At 43.3% G+C, this 17,472-nt stretch overlaps 1 protein-coding gene across 8 annotated transcripts in view; it reads left to right on the forward strand.

The window, feature by feature from the left end:
- PACC1 (proton activated chloride channel 1) overlaps positions 1 to 17,472 on the forward strand; it is a 44,330-nt gene that overhangs the window by 24,774 nt on the left and 2,084 nt on the right. For 7 of the 8 annotated variants that reach the window (XM_021933359.1, XM_003918786.3, XM_021933357.2 and 4 more), the window contains 3 exons: positions 3,055 to 3,197; positions 5,382 to 5,526; positions 7,774 to 7,881. In XM_021933359.1, coding sequence (XP_021789051.1) covers positions 3,055 to 3,197; positions 5,382 to 5,526; positions 7,774 to 7,881 — 396 coding nt within the window. The remainder of the gene's footprint in view (positions 1 to 3,054; positions 3,198 to 5,381; positions 5,527 to 7,773; positions 7,882 to 17,472) is intronic. The other variant, XM_009199024.2, reaches the window with a different exon arrangement.

Below are 17,472 nucleotides of genomic sequence, written 5' to 3' on the forward strand. Positions count from 1 at the left end.
TGCATGAAACCAATGACAGAAAAAGACCAAGATGGACAAATAGAATGGACTCTAGAATAGGGAAATGGAAGCTAATTAAAACAAAAAGGAAAACAACTTTTAAACAATTCCAATGTGGAGTTATATGTATAATAGAAGCTCTCTGTCTGGATTCCCAACTCCCTTCATCCCTCTGTAAAACACGCTAATGAACACTCATGGCTGCTTCCGGCCCACCAAGTGCCTGTTCTCTGGATGCCCTCTTCTCCTCCCGCAGTTGAAGGGTACGCTTACGAGGAGTTAGTGAGGGTCAATTCCAAACCCGTGTAGGCCAGTTGCACTTGTTACAGTCGTTACATGATTCGACTAAGTAGTGTAAAAACCCTTGAAATAGGGGCACAAAGAGAGAGTTGTTTTTATGGAAATGAAGTTGAATACAGCTACTAGCCCCCGGCTCTGAGTGATGGTTTGTCTCCTCCATCAATTCCTTGAAGTCCACAAGCTATAAACTAACAGAGAAGTTATCTCCTTCCTATCCACCAAGTTTCCTACCCAAACCAGCGTATAGCAGTGGAGGAAGAACACGATGAGAGCAGTAGAGCTCCCGTTTGGAAAAGGACGAAGGGGAAGGGCCCGCAGCTCTGCTCTGCAGCAGTGCTGGAACCCTGCGGGGTGGGACCGGTGAGACGCCTTCTTGGCGTGAAGTAAGCTCCTTGGTTTGAACCTGTTGCTGCCCTCAGAAAGAGACTCCTATGTGCTCTGGCCTTGTCCCTGGAACTTCTGCCTTGGTGGTAATGCTCTGTGGCCATATCTGAAGTGGATATTAGAAAATACGCCCTCCCTGGTGGCTGCACAGCTTGTGCCACTCACTTCCTGATTGTGTGAGCGGCTTTAGGGCTAAACAATCACAAACTGGGAGGGTGGCTTCTTACCCGCCTCCTCCTCCCATTGCCTTTGTTTGCAGTGAGATTTCAGAAACTGTAGGCTTCTGGCTGTTCGCATCTAATCAAGTCCATGTGAAAGTGACCCTAGTCGAGGGTCTCATCCTGTTATATTTGTAACATCTTCGGAATTTTGTGATTTTCTGGTGCTTTCTTTCATGCTCTCAATTTAATGGTAGTTATTTTTTATCAAATGCTCTGTCTGGTACAATAAGGTTTGCCACCTTTCCAGCCTGCGGGATCCTTATCTATTTCCTTACTGCCCGCCATTTTCCCACCGCCCAAATGTTTGGCTGATGCCTCATTTTTAGATTTTTTTGCAACCATGAAACATTCCAGTGTCAGTTAACAAATTGTGTATTAGTCAGAGTATAAGCTAAGCTACCAAATAAAAACAAAACCTGCAAATACGGTGGCTGAGATGAGGGAGAAGTCTCCTCCTCTCTTTGAGAACAGTCCTGGCATGCAGGCTGTGTGGCATAGTGGCCAGTGCTGCCTCATAGGATGGTCCAGCCATGACTTTTATCTTGTCACTGTGCTGTCCCCTGGGCATTGTTCTGGTCCATGTGGGCAGTGTGTGTGTGTGTGTGTGTGCGCGCGCGCGTGCACATGCCCATGCCTGGGAAGGTGAGAAGTGGAGGGCAAGCAGTTCCCTTTTCAGGAAATGGCATGGAGTTGAATGAGTCTCCTTTTCTTCCACACATTAGGAACTTCATCACATGGCTACATTTGAGGGCAGAGATGAGGCTCCAGCAGGGGGAGTGGATTCTGCTGAAACCTGGGTTGGGAAAGCCATTCTAGTACTAAAGGAAGAAATGGATAATAGAAACCAGGGACAGTGCTCTCTGTTGCATACTTAAAACAAAATGGCACAGAAAGGTTGAAAAATAAGTAAGATGGACAAAGCTGTCTTTGGAAAATGCAACGAAGACCAGAAGTGGCAATATTAATAGTCAGTGTGGAATTCCATATGAGTTGATGTAAAAGACATTTTTTTCTAAAGTTAATCTACAAATTCAGTTTCCATCACAGTTAAAAGTCCCAGTGGATTTTTTTTGTGGAACTAAGCAAGCTAGTTTTAAAGCGTACTTAGGAGAACACGTGTTCAAAAATAACCAAGACAAGTTTGGGGATGGGGAAGACTAGTGGGGAGGGCACCGGCCCAGATCTGGAAACAGTGGAAAACCACAGGAATCAAAGCAGCATAGTACTGGACAGAGACAGACAAATGTGTGGGCTCTGCTAGGGCCAGGAGCAGACACAGATGTTGGTTCTATATTGAATTTAGTATAGGATAAAGCAGGGAGGGGAAGAGGCTTTAAAACCTGTCTCTATGCATTGTTTGGGAAGTAGGAGTTAGAGCCCTGTTTCACACTATATGCAGAGCTTAAAGCCAGATATATAAAGTATGTAAATGTAAAAAAGGTTAAAAAATGCTATAAAGAAATAGAGGAGAATATTGATATAATTTTGGCTTTCGTCAGCAAGCAAAACCCAAAGCTATAAAGAAAAGGTTTCTTTATGGTTTATAGGTTTATAAGTTTCCCTATAGTGCCTTCCCTACCAGTCTTCCCCATCCCCAAACTTGTCTTGGTTATTTTTGAACACGTGTTCTTCTAAGTATGCTTTAAAACTAGCTTGCTTAGTTCCACAAAAAAAATTCATTGGGACTTTTAACTGTGATGGAAACTGAATTTATAGATTAACTTTAGAAAAAAAGGTTCATAGGTTTCACTACATTAAATTTAAAGTTTCCATAGGACAAGTGACATTGGAAACAAAGTTGAAAGAAAAATGACAGACTGGAAGAAAAGATTGGCACACGTAACAGATGAAAGTGAACTTCCTTGCTAAATTAAGGGCTTCCATAACTCAAACAACCAATGAGAAAAGTGGACAGAGAATGAGCTGCATTCAGCTCTGGTCGGGCATCGTGTGGGGGAAGCTCCCCAGGAATGAGCATGAGTCCCAGCCTGGGCCTGTTCTCGCCTGAACAGGAGGGTCTGGCTAGTGGTCCCTTTGGAGACCACTGGGCGAGGAGCTATGGGCTTTCCAGTCACTGCTTCTGCCCTCAGACCCAGAGACCTCTGTGTGCTCTCCCAGGACTGAGACTCTGTCCTTTGTCTCTCTGCAGAAATCTGCCCTGATTGTCCAGGGGCCCCGGGAAGTGAAAAAGCGGGAGCTGGTCTTCCTCCAGTTCCGCCTGAACAACAGTAGTGAGGACTTCAGCGCCATTGATTACCTCCTCTTCTCTTCTTTCCAGGAGTTCCTGCAAAGGTGGCCTTTTAGAGTTCACAGTGGGCTTACTGTCTACTTTTGATCTCATTCCAGCCATGTACATCCCTGGGCTAGAGATGGAGGGCTGAGGGCAGGGAAGGGAAGGGACATTCCCCGATGACCCATTGGCCCAGGAAGGGACCTCATGAGCTCGGCTGGTCCACTCAACGTCTTATCACAAAGTTAAGCGAAGCTGGTGTGGAGGAGCACGCTGGCTGTCCATGCACATAGTGCTGACTGGTTCTGGAGAGATCGTTTGGTCTTGCCATTGCCTGGGGCTGCTGAGGAGTAGGGGAAGTTGCCTTTGATTTGTAAGTCCTCTTGAGGGCAAGTTCTTGTGTGGTTCCTTGGTTCCACTCCCCACCCCTCCAGTGTGCACAGGACCCACGTCTTGCCCTAGGGCTCAGTGTGTGTTTGCCTGAAATACAGTTGGCCCTTGAACAACTTGGGGTTTGGGGTGACCAAACTTAACCACTCCTGCCTGTGCAGCCAAAAATTTGTGGATAACTTTTGACTCCCCCAAAACTTAATTACTAACAGCCTACTATTGACAGAAGCCTTACCAATAACATAAACCACACATATTTTGTGGTTATATATATCATAGACTATATGCTTATAAAGTAAACTAGAGAAAAGAAAATGTTATTAAGAAAATCATGGCCAGGTGTGGTGGCTCACACCTGTAATCCTAGCACTTTGGGAGGCCGAGGTGGGCGGATCACAGGGTCAGGAGATCGAGACCATCCTGGCTAACATGGTGAAACCCCGTCTCTACTAAAAATACAAAAAATTAGCCGGGTGTGGTAGCATGCACCCGTAGTCCCAGCTACTCAGGAGGCTGAGGCAGGATAATCGATTGAACCCAGGAGGCGGAGGTTGCAGTGAGCCTAGATTGCGCCACTGTACTCCAGCCTGGGCAACAGAGCGAGACTCCGTCTCAAAAAAAAAAAAAAAGGAAGAGAAAATATACTTACTCTTCATTAAGTGGAAGTGATCATTGTAAAGGCCTTAATCCTCGTCGCCTTCATGTTGAGTAGGCTGAGGAGGACGGGGACTGGTCTTGCTGTCTCAGGAGTGGCGGAGGCGGAAGAAAATACATGTGTGAATGGACCCGCCCAGCTCAAACCTGTGTTGTTTAAGGGTCTACTGCATCTCTAGTATGATGATGGAAGCTCCGCCACCTCTCTTAGTCTTTGATTTACAGGGATGAATGTCTCCTGACCATCAGAAAGTTCCTGTCTGCTCCACACACACTGCTTTGGGGTCACACCGTGGAGCCTAGAGGGCAGGAGAATTTTCTTCATGTGCCTGAGCTGAGAGAGACTCAGTTCCTGGTCCGGCTGACCACAGAGGCTCCATTCAGAGCAAGCGGGGAGGCAGCTACCGAGGCAGGGAGGCTGCTCCCCAGTGGACGTGCAGCGAGCTGCCTCCATTCCACACCACTACTGCTTTGTTCTTCCACCCCAGAGCCTCTGCCTTAGCATTTTCCACCCTTTCTGCCACCTAGAATTACTCCCTTCCCTGCTTCAAGCTGGCCATCTTGCCTTCCTCCTGGAAGACTTCCTCCGGGATCCCGCCCCCACTCCACACTCCTTTTGTGAGCTTCCTCAGGACGCTGCTGCAGTTTTTACTTGTTTTTATGTTCGCTTTGATTTTGCTGCATCTGCACTGTCTTGGGGCCGATGCTGTAGGTGTCCCACCTGGCTGAGAGCTCCCCAAGGAACCCTCTTCCCCTCTTTGGGCTTTCCAGAGGGAGCTGACAGGCCAGTGAGGGCTTCCTCAGGCTCTGCTCAAGTCCAGAGTTCTCTGAGGAGCCGTGAGCGCCGTGTTCTGAGGAGCTTCTGCCAACTTCATTGCGGACAGCTTTGGTAGCAGTAGATAGGAATGATGGGAGGAGGGAGGAGGATTTCTCCCACTGGGAGCTTCAGGGATCATGTTCCTGCCTTGAGGCCAGTGACAACTCCCCCTCCATTTGGAAACCAAACGGAGAGAAAACTGGGATGGGCCTTGCTTTTGCTGGTGACTGACAGCCCTGCTGAGGCAACCACAGTTTGGAGAGGAGGCAGGGAGTGGGCAGCATCCTGGTTGTGCCAGCAAGGAAACCAGCTTGCAGTGGGGGCTCCGACTCCTGCTGCCAGACCTGGATTGACGTGGATCTTCCTTCTCCTTCCTTCCTCCAAGCCCAAACAGGGTAGGCTTCATGCAGGCCTGTGAGAGTGCCTATTCCAGCTGGAAGTTCTCTGGGGGCTTCCGCACCTGGGTCAAGATGTCACTGGTGAAGACCAAGGAGGAGGATGGGCGGGAAGCAGTGGAGTTCCGGCAGGAGGTAGGTGGCTCTGGGTTTGCTCGAAACTGCTGGTGACTTTTCCACATTCAAGTCTGAGGTGGAGGGAAGCTTTGCAGAGAAGGGTCCTTTGAGCAGGGCCTTAAGGGTGAGTAGGCCTTGGTCAAGATGAGAAGGGACCCCCATGGAGGGCTTCATACGCTGTGCCAGAGAGTCTGTGTGTGCTTCTGCAGACAGCGCACATACCGGCCAGTCCTCACAGAATGCATGTGTGGGGCAGAGATCACTGCGGCTTGCAGAGAGGTCAGTAACTCGTCCAGTCGTGTCTGATGTCCTGTATCTAGCAGCACTGTGAGGGGCTGGCAGTGGCATAGCAGATTGATTATTTGCAGGGAAGAGAGACTAGACACAGTAGTCCCAAGTGTGCATGTTGATCCTTTTCCTAAGGTCCTCTTCAGCTCTCATGGGTGTCACAGTAAGAGATGCCAGCTGTATCTCCTGGCTGCTAGGCCAGTGGGCTGAAAGCTTTTTGTCCAGATTTGCCATTAGTAAAGACTTTTTGAGCATATACTCCATATACATACAACTTTGCAGGTGATATAACATACTATTATTGTCCTAATGTTATATACATTTTAAACATTCAAAAACAGAAATGTTAAAAGGATGAGATAAAAATAAATACTAAAGAAGCTAGTCTTTTCCTCCTGTATCCCAGTGGCTCATGATGCTCATTTGGAGCAGAAGGACACACTCCAGCCAACTAGGCTGTCACTGGCCAGAAGTCAGGCAGGAGGGGACTGTCTTGGATTAGTGGTAAACAGGGTCCTTTCATGAGCCCTAGCTCCTCAAACTAGTCCAGGCTGGATACTTGGAAGAGGCTCAAAGCCAGTTTTCTTCGAGGAAGCAAGGCTATTTTTCCTGCCTTGGGAAGTGGCAATCCCTCCCGGTGATTGGACCTTACAGTATTCCTGTTTTGTAAGATAACTGTCATCTCCCAGATTTTTACATCCAAATTTGCTCCAAGAAATTCAAGTCCTTTCTTATCTGGCCCCACAACAGCTCTGAGGAAGGAGACTGTGTTCACTTACCTAAGTTCAACCCCACCTACCCTGGCTCTTCTGGTAGCTCCCACTGTGATCCGAAACCAAAGGGTGAAAACCCCAGTGAACCTTTACATTTAAGAAATTTTAGTGTCTTTTATTACTGTCTAAATTGGAAGTCTTTTGTTGGTGTTATAAGCTCCTTTGAACACAACTAACTAATGTGTTTTAAAATCACATTTTAGAGTTTAGAATGCTCTCACATAGGCATGCCCCCGTACTGTAGTGACGTAGGCATTTTGTTCACCTTTGCGGGTGGCAAAGCTGAGGCTCAGCTTCGATGATGGATCCGAGCCTCTGGGTGGAGCTGGTTTCTGCCTTTGCTACCTGTCTGCTCTCCGTTATGCCACACAGCCTCTTTAGTAATTGACTACCAGATCTCACCAAGCACCTCTACTCAGTATTTACAGGGAATGCTCAGCTGTGTGGATCTATGCAGCTGTGCTTTGTCCCTGTAAACCTGAAGGGTTGAAACAAGGGTTGAAAGTTCAAACAAATACTTGGTCTGAAAACCAAGTATTTTGAAATTTGGGATTTTTATTGCTTTTAATTGTGAGTCTTACATGGTAGTTTGAATATGGTTTATTTTTTATTTTTTTTTGGAGACAGAGTCTTGCTCTGTCCCCCAGGCTGGAGTGCAGTGGCCCGATTTTGGCTTACTGCAACCTCTGCCTCCCAGGTTCAAGCGATTCTCTTGTCTCAGCGTCCTGAGTAGCTGGGATTACAGGCGCCCACCACTACGCCCGGCTAATTTTTGTATTTTCAGTAGAGACGGGGCTTAACCATGTTGGCCAGGCTGGTCTCAAACTTCTGACCTCAGGTGATCTGCCTGGCTCAGCCTCCCAAAGTGTTGGGATTACAGACATGAGCCAACATGCCTGGCCTGAATATGGTTTAATTGTGAGTACAGATACCTAGTGACAAATTTCAGTGACAATCCCAAACACCTATTGTACATCACAGATCCCATTTCCCCAGAGAACTGTGGAAACCAAGGTAAAGCCTTAGCTCTGCTACCAGTGTCAGGATCTTGTATATATGAGATTTTTGCCACTCTGTCTCCAAAAGATAGTGTGAAGAGAACCACAGTCTATGATCCCCTGCCTACTCTCTCTCCTTTCCCTGGACACAGGCGAGGGAAGGGCACCCAGAGGTGGTAACACTGCTTTCTCTCCTCCATATCTAGACAAGTGTGGTTAACTACATTGACCAGAGGCCAGCTGCTGAAAAAAGTGCTCAGTTGTTTTTTGTGGTCTTTGAATGGAAAGATCCTTTCATCCAGAAAGTCCAAGATGTGAGTATTATTTAAGATTATGATAGCAAAACCCCTGCCCTGAAGCATTTTTGCTCATTCTTGTAGACTGATAAGTCTACCTACCTGTCCTCATCTTTTTTCATAGCACAAATCGCTTGTAATTTATATGTATGGCATCAGTGTTACGTATTCTTTGTGTTTGGTCTTGTCTTCATCACTAGACTTTCTCTGTAAAGGAGGGGGACTTTAATTTTGCTCATGATAGTTTATCTGGGATATAGTGGAGTGCTTAGCGCAGAGTAGCTGCTTAGTAGTAATGTTCATTGAATAAATTGAGTAGAAAGCATTAAGTTGCTACTATACAGGTTACTGCAGTTGCAAGTTATTCTTTTTCTTAATGGTTCTCTGTAGGATAAATACTACTTGTAGTAAGAACAGAATGGTTCAAATAATTAACAAAGCATTAATTAATGCCATATTTTTAAAAAATTGATAAATGTACATATTTATGTGGTACATGTAATATTTTGATAGATGCATACAAAGTCGAATGATCAAAAGTCAGGGTAGTTGGGTTACCCATCTTCTCAAACGTTTTTAATTTCCTTGCATTGGGAACATTCTTCTAGCTATTTTGAAATATGTAATACATTCTTGTTAACTATAATTGCTCTACTGTACAATCATGTCATCTATCTTACTGTATTTTTGCACCTATTAACCAATTTCTCCTCATCTCTGCTTCCCCCAACCCCTCCCAGCCTCTGGTAACCAACATTTTACTCACTACCTCCATGGGACTCACTTTTTTTTAGCTCCCACATGAGTGAGAACGTGTGATATTTGTTTTTCTGTGCCTGGCTTATTTCACGTAACATAATGTTCTCCAGTTTCGTTCGTGTTGCTGCAAATGACAGGATTTCATTATTTAATGACTGAATAATATTCCATTGTGTATATATACCACATTTTCCTTATCCATTCATCCTAAGTGTTGATGGACACTTGAGTTGATTCCATATCTTGGCTGTTGTGAATAGTGCTACAGTAAACATGGGAGTGTGGACATCTCTTTGATACACTGATTTTCTTTCTTTCTTTTTTTTTTTCTTTTCTTTTTTGATTTCCTTTCTTTTGGATATGCACCCAGCAATGAGATTGCTGGATTATATGGTAGTTCTAGTTTTAGCTTTTTGAGGAACCTCCATACTGTTTTTTCATAGTGACTTGAATAATGTAAATTATTACATTAGTCATAATGTAAATTATTACATTCCTACCAACAGTATACAAGCATTCCCCTTTTTCCACATCTTCACCATCATCTGTTACTTACTGTCTTTTTGCTAGTGGTCATTTTAACTGAGGGGAGGTGATATAACCTTATTTTGGATTTGGTTTGCATTTCCCTGATTGATTAGTGTTGTTGAGCATATTTTCATACGCCTTTTGGCCATTTGAATGTCATCTTCTGGGATAAATGGCTATTCAGATCTCTTGCCCATTTTAAAATTGGATTATTTGGATTTTTTTTTGCTGTTGAGTTGTTTGAGTTCCTTATATATTCTGGTTACTAATCCCTTGTTGGATGCATAGTTTGCAAATAATTTCTCTCGTTCTGTAGGTTGTCTCTTAACTTTGTTGATTGTTTCCTTTGTTGTACAGAAGCTTTTTAGCTTAATGTAATCCCATTTTTCTGTTTTCGCCGTTGTTGCCTGTGCTTTTGAGGTCTTCCCAAAAACATCTTTGTCCAGACCAATGTCCTAAAGTATTATTCCAGTGTTTTCTTCTAGTTTTATAATTTCGAGTCTTAGATTTGAGTCTTTAATCCATTTTGAGTGGATTTTTTTATATAGTAAAAAATAGGGTCTAGTTTCATTCTTCTGCATATGGATATCCAATTTTCCCAGCATCATTTATTGAAGAGACTGTCCTTTCCCAATTGTATTTTCTTGGTGCCTTTGTCAAAAATAAGTTGGCTGCATATACATGGATTTATTTCTAGATTCTGTGTTCTGTTCCATTGGTCTTATGTGTCTGTTTTTATGCCAATACCATGCTGCCTTGTTTACTATAACTTTGTAGTGTATTTTGAAGTCAGGTAGTGTGATGCCTTCAGCTTTGTTCTTTTTGCCTAGGATTGATTTAGCTATCCGGCATTTTTTGTAGTTCCATACAAAATTTAGGATTTTTTTTCTACTTCTGTAAAGAATGTCATTGGTATTTTATAGGAATTGCATTCAATCTGTAGATTGCTTTGGGTAGTGTGGACATTATACTAGTTCTTCCAGTCCATGAACATAGGATATTTTTCCATTTTTTGTGTCCTGTTCAATTTTTTCGTCCCTATTTTACAGTTTTCATTATAGAGATTTTTTACTTCTTTGGTTAAATTTATTCCTAGGTATTTTATATTTTTAAAGCTATTGTAAATGGGATTGCTCTATTTTTTATTTTATTCTTGCATTGCTATAAGTTTTTTAGATTGTTTGCTGTTAGCATATAGAAATATTCCTGATTTGGGTGTGTTGATTTTGTATCCTGTGACTTTACTGAATTTATCAGTTCTGCCAGTTTTTTGGTGGAGTGTTTAGGTTTTTCAAAGTATAAGATCATGTCATCCGCAAACAAAGACAGTTTGACTTCTTTTCAATTCGGATGCCCTTTATTTCTTTCTCTTGTCTAATTGCTCTGGCTAGGACTTCCAGTATTATGTTGAACAAAAATAATGAAAGTAGGCATCCTTGTCTTGTTCCAGATCTTAGAAGAAAGACTTTCAATTTTTCCCCATATGATGTTAGCTTTGGGTTTGTCATGTATGGTCTTTATTGTTTTTAGGTATGTTCCTTCTATATTCGGTTTGTTGAGATTTTTTTTTTTTTGGACACAATTTCATTCTGTCTCCCAGGCTGGAGTGCAGTGGCATGATCTCAGCTCACTACAACCCCTGCCTCCCAGGTTCCAATGATTCTTGTGCTTCAGCCTCCTGAGTAGCTGGGATTACAGGTGCACATCACCATGCCCAGCTAATTTTTGTATTTTTAGTGGAGGTGAGGTTTCGCCATGTCAGCCAGGCTGGTCTCAAACTCCTGACCTCAAGTGATCTGCCCGCCTCGGCCTCCCAAAGTGTTGGGATTACAGGAGTGAGCCACCGTATCCAGCACATTGAGAGTTTTTATCATGACAGTATGTTGAATTTTATTAAATGCTTTTTTACCATCTATTGAAATGATTACATGATTTTTGTTCTTGATTCTGTTAATGTGATGTGTTACATTTATTGATTTGCGTATGTTGAATCATCCTTGCATCTCTGGGATGAATCCCACTTGATCATAGTGAATGATCTTTTTAATGAATTATTGAATTTGGTTGACTGATATTTTGTTGAGGACTTTTGCATCTGTGTTCATCAGGGTATTGGCCTGTGGTTTTCGTTTTTTGTTGTGTCTTTGTATCAGGGTAATGCTGGCCTTGCAGAATGAGTTTGGAAATATTCTTCAATTTTTTGGAATAGTTTGAGTAGAATTGCTATTAATTTTTTTTTAATGTTAGATAGAATTTAGCAATGAAGCCATCAGGTGCTGGGCTTTTCTTTTGTCACTGCCTCTATCTTGTTACTCACATTGGTCTATTCAGGTTTTCTGTTTCTTCATGGTTCAATCTTGGTAGACTCTGTATCCAGGAATTTTTCCACTTCTTTTAGGTTTTCCTTTATTGGCATATAGTTTTTCATTAAGTCTCTAATGATCCTTTGTATTACTGTGGCATCAATTGTAATGTCTTTTATTTTGGTCTGATTTTATTTATTTGGGTCTTCATTCTATTTTTCTTAGTCTAGCTGAAGGTTTATTGATTTTGCTTAACTTTTCAAACAACTAACGTTTCTTTTTTTTTTCCTAAAACGGCGTCTTGTTCTATCACCAGGCTGGAGTGCAGTAGCGCAATCTTGGCTCACTGCAACCTCTGCCTCCTGGGTTTAAACGATTCTCCTGCCTCAGCCTCCCAAGTAGCTGGGATTACAGGCACCCGCCACCATACCCGGCCAATTTTTGTATTTTTAGTAGAGACAGGGTTTCACCATTTTGGCCAGGATGGTCTTGATCTCTTGACCTTGTGATCTGCCCGCCTTGGCCTCCCAACATGTTGGGATTACAGGTGTGAGCCCCTGGCCTGGCGTCAAACAGCTAACTTTTCATTTAAGTTTCAGTTTCATTTATTTCTGCTCTGATCATTATTATTCTGGTAAATTTGGGTTTGGTTTGTTCTTTTCTAGTTCTTTGAAGTGATCATTAGCTTATTTGAAATCTCTACTTTTTTTGATGTAGGCATTTATTATAAACTTCCCTCTTAGTACTGCTTTTGCTGTATCTCATAGGCTTTGGTATATTGTTTCCATTTTCATTTGTTCGATAAATTTTAAAATTTCTTTCTTAATTTCTTCATTGACCTTTGGTCACTACGGAGCATCATGTTTAATTTCCATGCATTTGTACAGTTTCCAAAATTCCTCATTATTGATTTCTGGTTTTATTACATTGTGGTCAGACAAGATACTTAATATGCTTTTGATTTTTCTGAATTAGTTGAGACTTGTTTTGTGGCCCAACATATGGTCTCCCCTGCAGAATGTTCCATGTGCTGATGAGAAAAATGTGTATGCTGTAGCAGTTGGAGTTTTGAGATGGAATCTTGCTCTGTTGCCCGGGCTGGAGTGCAATGGCACGAACTTGGCTCACTGGAAGCTCTGCCTCCTGGGTTCACGACATTCTCCTGCTTCAGCCTCCCGAGTAGCTGGGACTACAGGCACCTGCCATCATGCCTGGCTAATTTTTTTTGTATTTTTTAGTAGAGACAGGGTTTCACCGTGTTAACCAGGGTGGTCTCAATCTCCTGACCTCACGATCCGCCTGCCTTAGTCTCCCAAAGTGCTGGGATTACAGGCGTGAGCCACCGCTTCTGGCCGGATGAAATGTTTTGTAAATGTCAGTTAGGTCCATTTGGTCTGCAGTATAGTTTAAATGCAATGTTTGTTGATTTTCTGTCTAGATAATCTGTCCCACTGTTGTGAGTGGGACGTCGATGTCCCCTACTATTATTGCAGTCTGTCTCTCTCTTTAGATCTTTTAATATTTGCTTTATATATTTGCTTTCTCTGATATCGGATGCATACATATTTACAGTTGTTATATCTTCTTGTTGAATTGACTCCCTCATCATTACATAATGATCTTTGTCTCTTTTTCCAGTTTTTGACTTGAAGTCTATTTTATCTGCTATAGGTATAGTTAAACCTGTTTTTTTATTTACATTTGTGTGGGATGTCTTTTTCTATCCCTTCATTTCTTTTTCTTTTTTTTTTTCTGAGATGGAATCTTGCTCTCTCACCGAGGCTGGAGCACAGTGGCATGATCTTGGCTCACTGCAACCTCCACCTCCCAGGTTCAAGTGATTCTGCTGCCTCAGGCTCCCGAGTAGCTGGAATTACAGGCATGCGCCACCACACCTCGCTCATTTTTGTATTTTTAGTAGAGACAGGGTTTCGCCATGTTGACCAGGCTGGTCTCAAACTCCTGCCATCAAACAGTCTGCCCACCTTGGCCTCCCAAAGTGCTGGGATTATAGGCATAAGCCATTGCGCCTGGCCTATCTCTTCACTTTCAGTCTGTGTGTCTTTCTAGGTGAACTATATGCTGTATGGCAGCATACAGTTGAGTCTTGTTTTTTAATAAATTCAGCAATTATGTCTTAAGAATTTGGTCCATTTACATTCAATATTATTACTGATAGAGAAGGACTTACTACGGCTATTTTGTTTTTTGTTTTTTGGTTTTGTAACTTCATTCTTCTCACTGTCTTTGTGGATAAATGATTATCTCTTTAAATTCCTTACTTTTTATTTTTATTATGTCCGTTATAGGTTTTGGCTTTATGGTTGCCATAGGGCTTGTAAAAAACATCTTGCAGTTAAAACAAGTTATTTTAAACTCAGGACAATTTAACTTTGATCACAAAGAAACAAAAAACATTTACAACTACACTTCAACTCCATACTTCTCACATTTTGACTTATTATATCTATTTATATATTATTATATCTATTTATATTTTTGTATTGCCTGTCTCCTTTTTTTTTTTGAGACGGAGGCTTACCCTGTTGCCCAAGCTGGAGTGCAGTGGCCCATCTCAGTTCACTGCAAGCTCCGCCTCCTGGGTTCACGCCATTCTCCTGCCTCAGCCTCCTGAGTGGCTGGGACTACAGGTGCCTGCCACCATGCCCAGCTAATTTTTTGTATTTTTAGTAGAGACAGCGTTTCATCGTGTTAGCCAGGATGGTCTCGATCTCCTGACCTTGTGATCTGCCCACCTTGGCCTCCCAAAGTGCTGGGATTACAGGCGTGAGCCACTGTGCATGGCCTGTATTGCCTGTCTCTTAACAAATTGTAGTTTTGTTTTTTTTTTTTTTTTGAGACGGAGTCTTGCTCTGTCGCCCAGGCTGGAGTGCAGTGGCCAGATCTCTGCTCACTGCAAGCTCCGCCTCCCAGGTTCACGCCATTCTCCTGCCTCAGCCTCCCGAGTAGCTGGGACTACAGGCGCCCGCCACCTCGCCCGGCTAGTTTTTTGTATTTTTTAGTAGAGACGGGGTTTCACCGTGTTAGCCAGGATGGTCTCGATCTCCTGACCTCGTGATCCACCCGTCTCGGCCTCCCAAAGTGCTGGGATTACAGGCATGAGCCACCGCGCCCGGCCAAATTGTTGTAGTTCTTATTTTTGATCCATCTTTTAGTCTTCATACTAAAGATATGAATGGTTTACACACCACAGTTACAGTATTACAGGATTCTGAATTTGTCTGTGTACTTATTTTACCAGTGAGTTTTATACCTTCAGATGATTTCTTGTTGCATGTTAGTGTCCTTTTATTTCAGATTAAAGAACTGCCTTTAGATTTTCTCATAAGAGAGTTCTAGTGGTGATGAATTTCCTCAGATTTTGTCTGGGAAAGTATTTCTACTTCATGTTTGAAGGGTTCAGTAGCTTTGCTGGGTACAATATTTTTGGTTGGCAGTTATCTTTCTTCCCCCTTCAGCACTTTGAATATATCGTCCCACTTCCTCCTGACATGTAAGGTTTCCACAAAGAAGTCTGCTGCCAGATATATCAGAGCTCCTTTATCTTGTCTGCTGCTTTTTTCTTACTGCTTTTAGGATCCTCTCTTTGCTTTGACCTTTGAGAGTTTATTATGTATTTTAGTGTGGTAGTCTTGCTTGGGTTGAATCTACTTAGTGTTCTTTGACCTTCTTGTACCTGGATATTCATATCTTTCTCTAGGTTTGGAAAGTTCTCTGCTATTATTTCTTTGAATAAACTTTCTACCTCTGTCTTTTTCTCTACCCCCCTTTTAAGGCTATTGATTCTTTTTTTTTTTTTTTTGAGATAGAGTGTCGCTCTGTTGCCCAGGCTGGAGTACAGTGGTGCGATCTCGGCTCACTGCAGGCTCTGCCTCCTGGGTTCACGCCATTCTCCTGCCTCAGCCTCCTGAGTAGCTGGGACTACAGGCGCCTGCCACCACACCCGGCTAATTTGTTGTATTTTTAGTAGAGACGGGGTTTCACTGTGTTAGTCAGGATGGTCTCAATCTCCTGACCTTGTGATCCACCCACCTCGGCCTCCCAAAGTGCTGGGATTACAGGCGTGAGCCACTGCACCCGGCTAAGGCTATTGACTCTTGATTTAGCCCTTTTGAGGATATTTTTTAGACCTTGTGAGTATTCTTCATTCTTTTTTTTTTTTAATTTGTGTATTTTCAAATAACTTGTCTTTAAGCTAATTCTTCTGCTTGATCAATTCTGTGTTTGAGGCACTCTGATGCATTTTTCAGTTTGTTAATTGTACTTTTCAGCTCTAGGATTTCTATTTGAATTTTTAAAAATGATTTTAATCTCTTGAATATCTCTGGTGAATTTCTGAATTGAGTCTTTGTGTTTCATTGAAGTTCCTGGAGTTTCCTCAGAACAGCTATTTTGAATTCCCTGAGTGGTCACGCACCTCTGTCTCTCCTGGATTGGTCACTGCCATCTTATTTATTTAGTCTGTTTGATGAGGTTGTATTTCTCTGAATTTTTCTGGTGGTTGTGGATGTCTGTCTATGGGCATTGAAGACTTAGGTGTTTATTTCAGTCTTCACAGTCTGCCCTTGTTTATACCCATCTGTCTTCAGGGGATTTTCTACAAATTGAAAGGTGACTGATGATGAGTTCCCTAAGCATGTAGTCACTATAGCTGTTTCAGCACTAGAGGGCAGTCTAAGCCAAGTTACACTGTGACTATTTTGTAGACTTCTAGATGTCCAGCCCTCATGTACTTGGGAAGGATCAGAGAGAATGCCCTGGGGGTTCCCAGGCCAAGTCCCTTGCTTACTTTGATCTCTTTCCCTCAAGGGGAAGGAGTCTCTCTCTGCTCTGAGCTGCCTGGAGTTGGGGAGGGTAAGGCAGGTACTTTCATGGCTGTCACAGCTGGCACCACTTTGGGTCCCTCCTAGACCAATGCAATACTGGGATTTGCCTAAGGCCACTTTAGTCAGCCAGTGGTGAAGCTGGCTGGGGTTTGGATCCATCCTGCTAGGGTGGCAGATTGCCTTTTGGCCAGGGTGGGTTTAGAAGTGCCATTTGGGAGCAATGGCCTATAATTAGGGGAATCAGGATTCTTTCTGGTGCTGTGTTTTACTGTGGCAGGACTGGTACTAGATTCCAAGGCAAAGTCCCTCATACTGTTCCCTCTCCTTTGCCCAAGCAGGAGTGTTCCACCATGTTGCACTGCCTGGAGTTGAGGCAGCTGGTGTCATGCTGGATCACACCCCAAACCCACAGACTCCCAGCCCAGTGCAGTACCAGGGCTGTGGTTACTACAGCCTGGCTGCCACTGAAATTATTTGGGGGCCAAGGCCACTTTAGTTTATTGTAAAGTGGGCCCAGACTTGGTTTCCTCCCACCGGGGTGGCAGATGCCCCTCTGATCTGGGGTGGGCCTAATACTCTTTTCACGGGCTCTAGCCTGGAATCAGGGCCTCAGAATTCTGCCTGGTGCTCTGTTCCCCTGTGAAGTTCCAATGCAAAGTCTCAGACTCACCTCCCTCTCCCAAGCTCACAGATTCTCTCTGCTGCACTGCCTAAGGTCGGGGGAGGGGTGGATAGGCAGTGTGAGACCCTCCTTTCTACTCTCTTCAGTGTGTCTTTTCCTGTTACTATACTAAACCAGATCCTGGGATATCTCACCTGATTTTTTGGCTCTTGTGTAGATACTTTTTTACATGGATAGCTGAGTTTGGTGTTGCTGCAGAGGACTATTGCTGGAGGGTTCTCTTTAGCCATCTGGCTCCACCTCCTCTAATGTCAAATTCTGACTCATGACCTTGGAAGGGGAGAAATAATTGGACAGCTTTGCTAAAGGAACATTTCAGACACACCGTCCACCAGAGCCAGGCCCAAATCTAGTATTAATTGGCATTCAGGTCATCACAATATGTCCTGATGTGATCGTGGTTTACAGGAAAGTTTCATAGCTGAGACCCAAACGTGTAAGCTTCCAACCCCAGGTGGGGATTCTGTGATATGGATGTGCTTGCTCTGCT

Source organism: Papio anubis, chromosome 1, assembly GCF_008728515.1.
Source record: "Papio anubis isolate 15944 chromosome 1, Panubis1.0, whole genome shotgun sequence".
Taxonomy (NCBI): domain Eukaryota; kingdom Metazoa; phylum Chordata; class Mammalia; order Primates; family Cercopithecidae; genus Papio; species Papio anubis.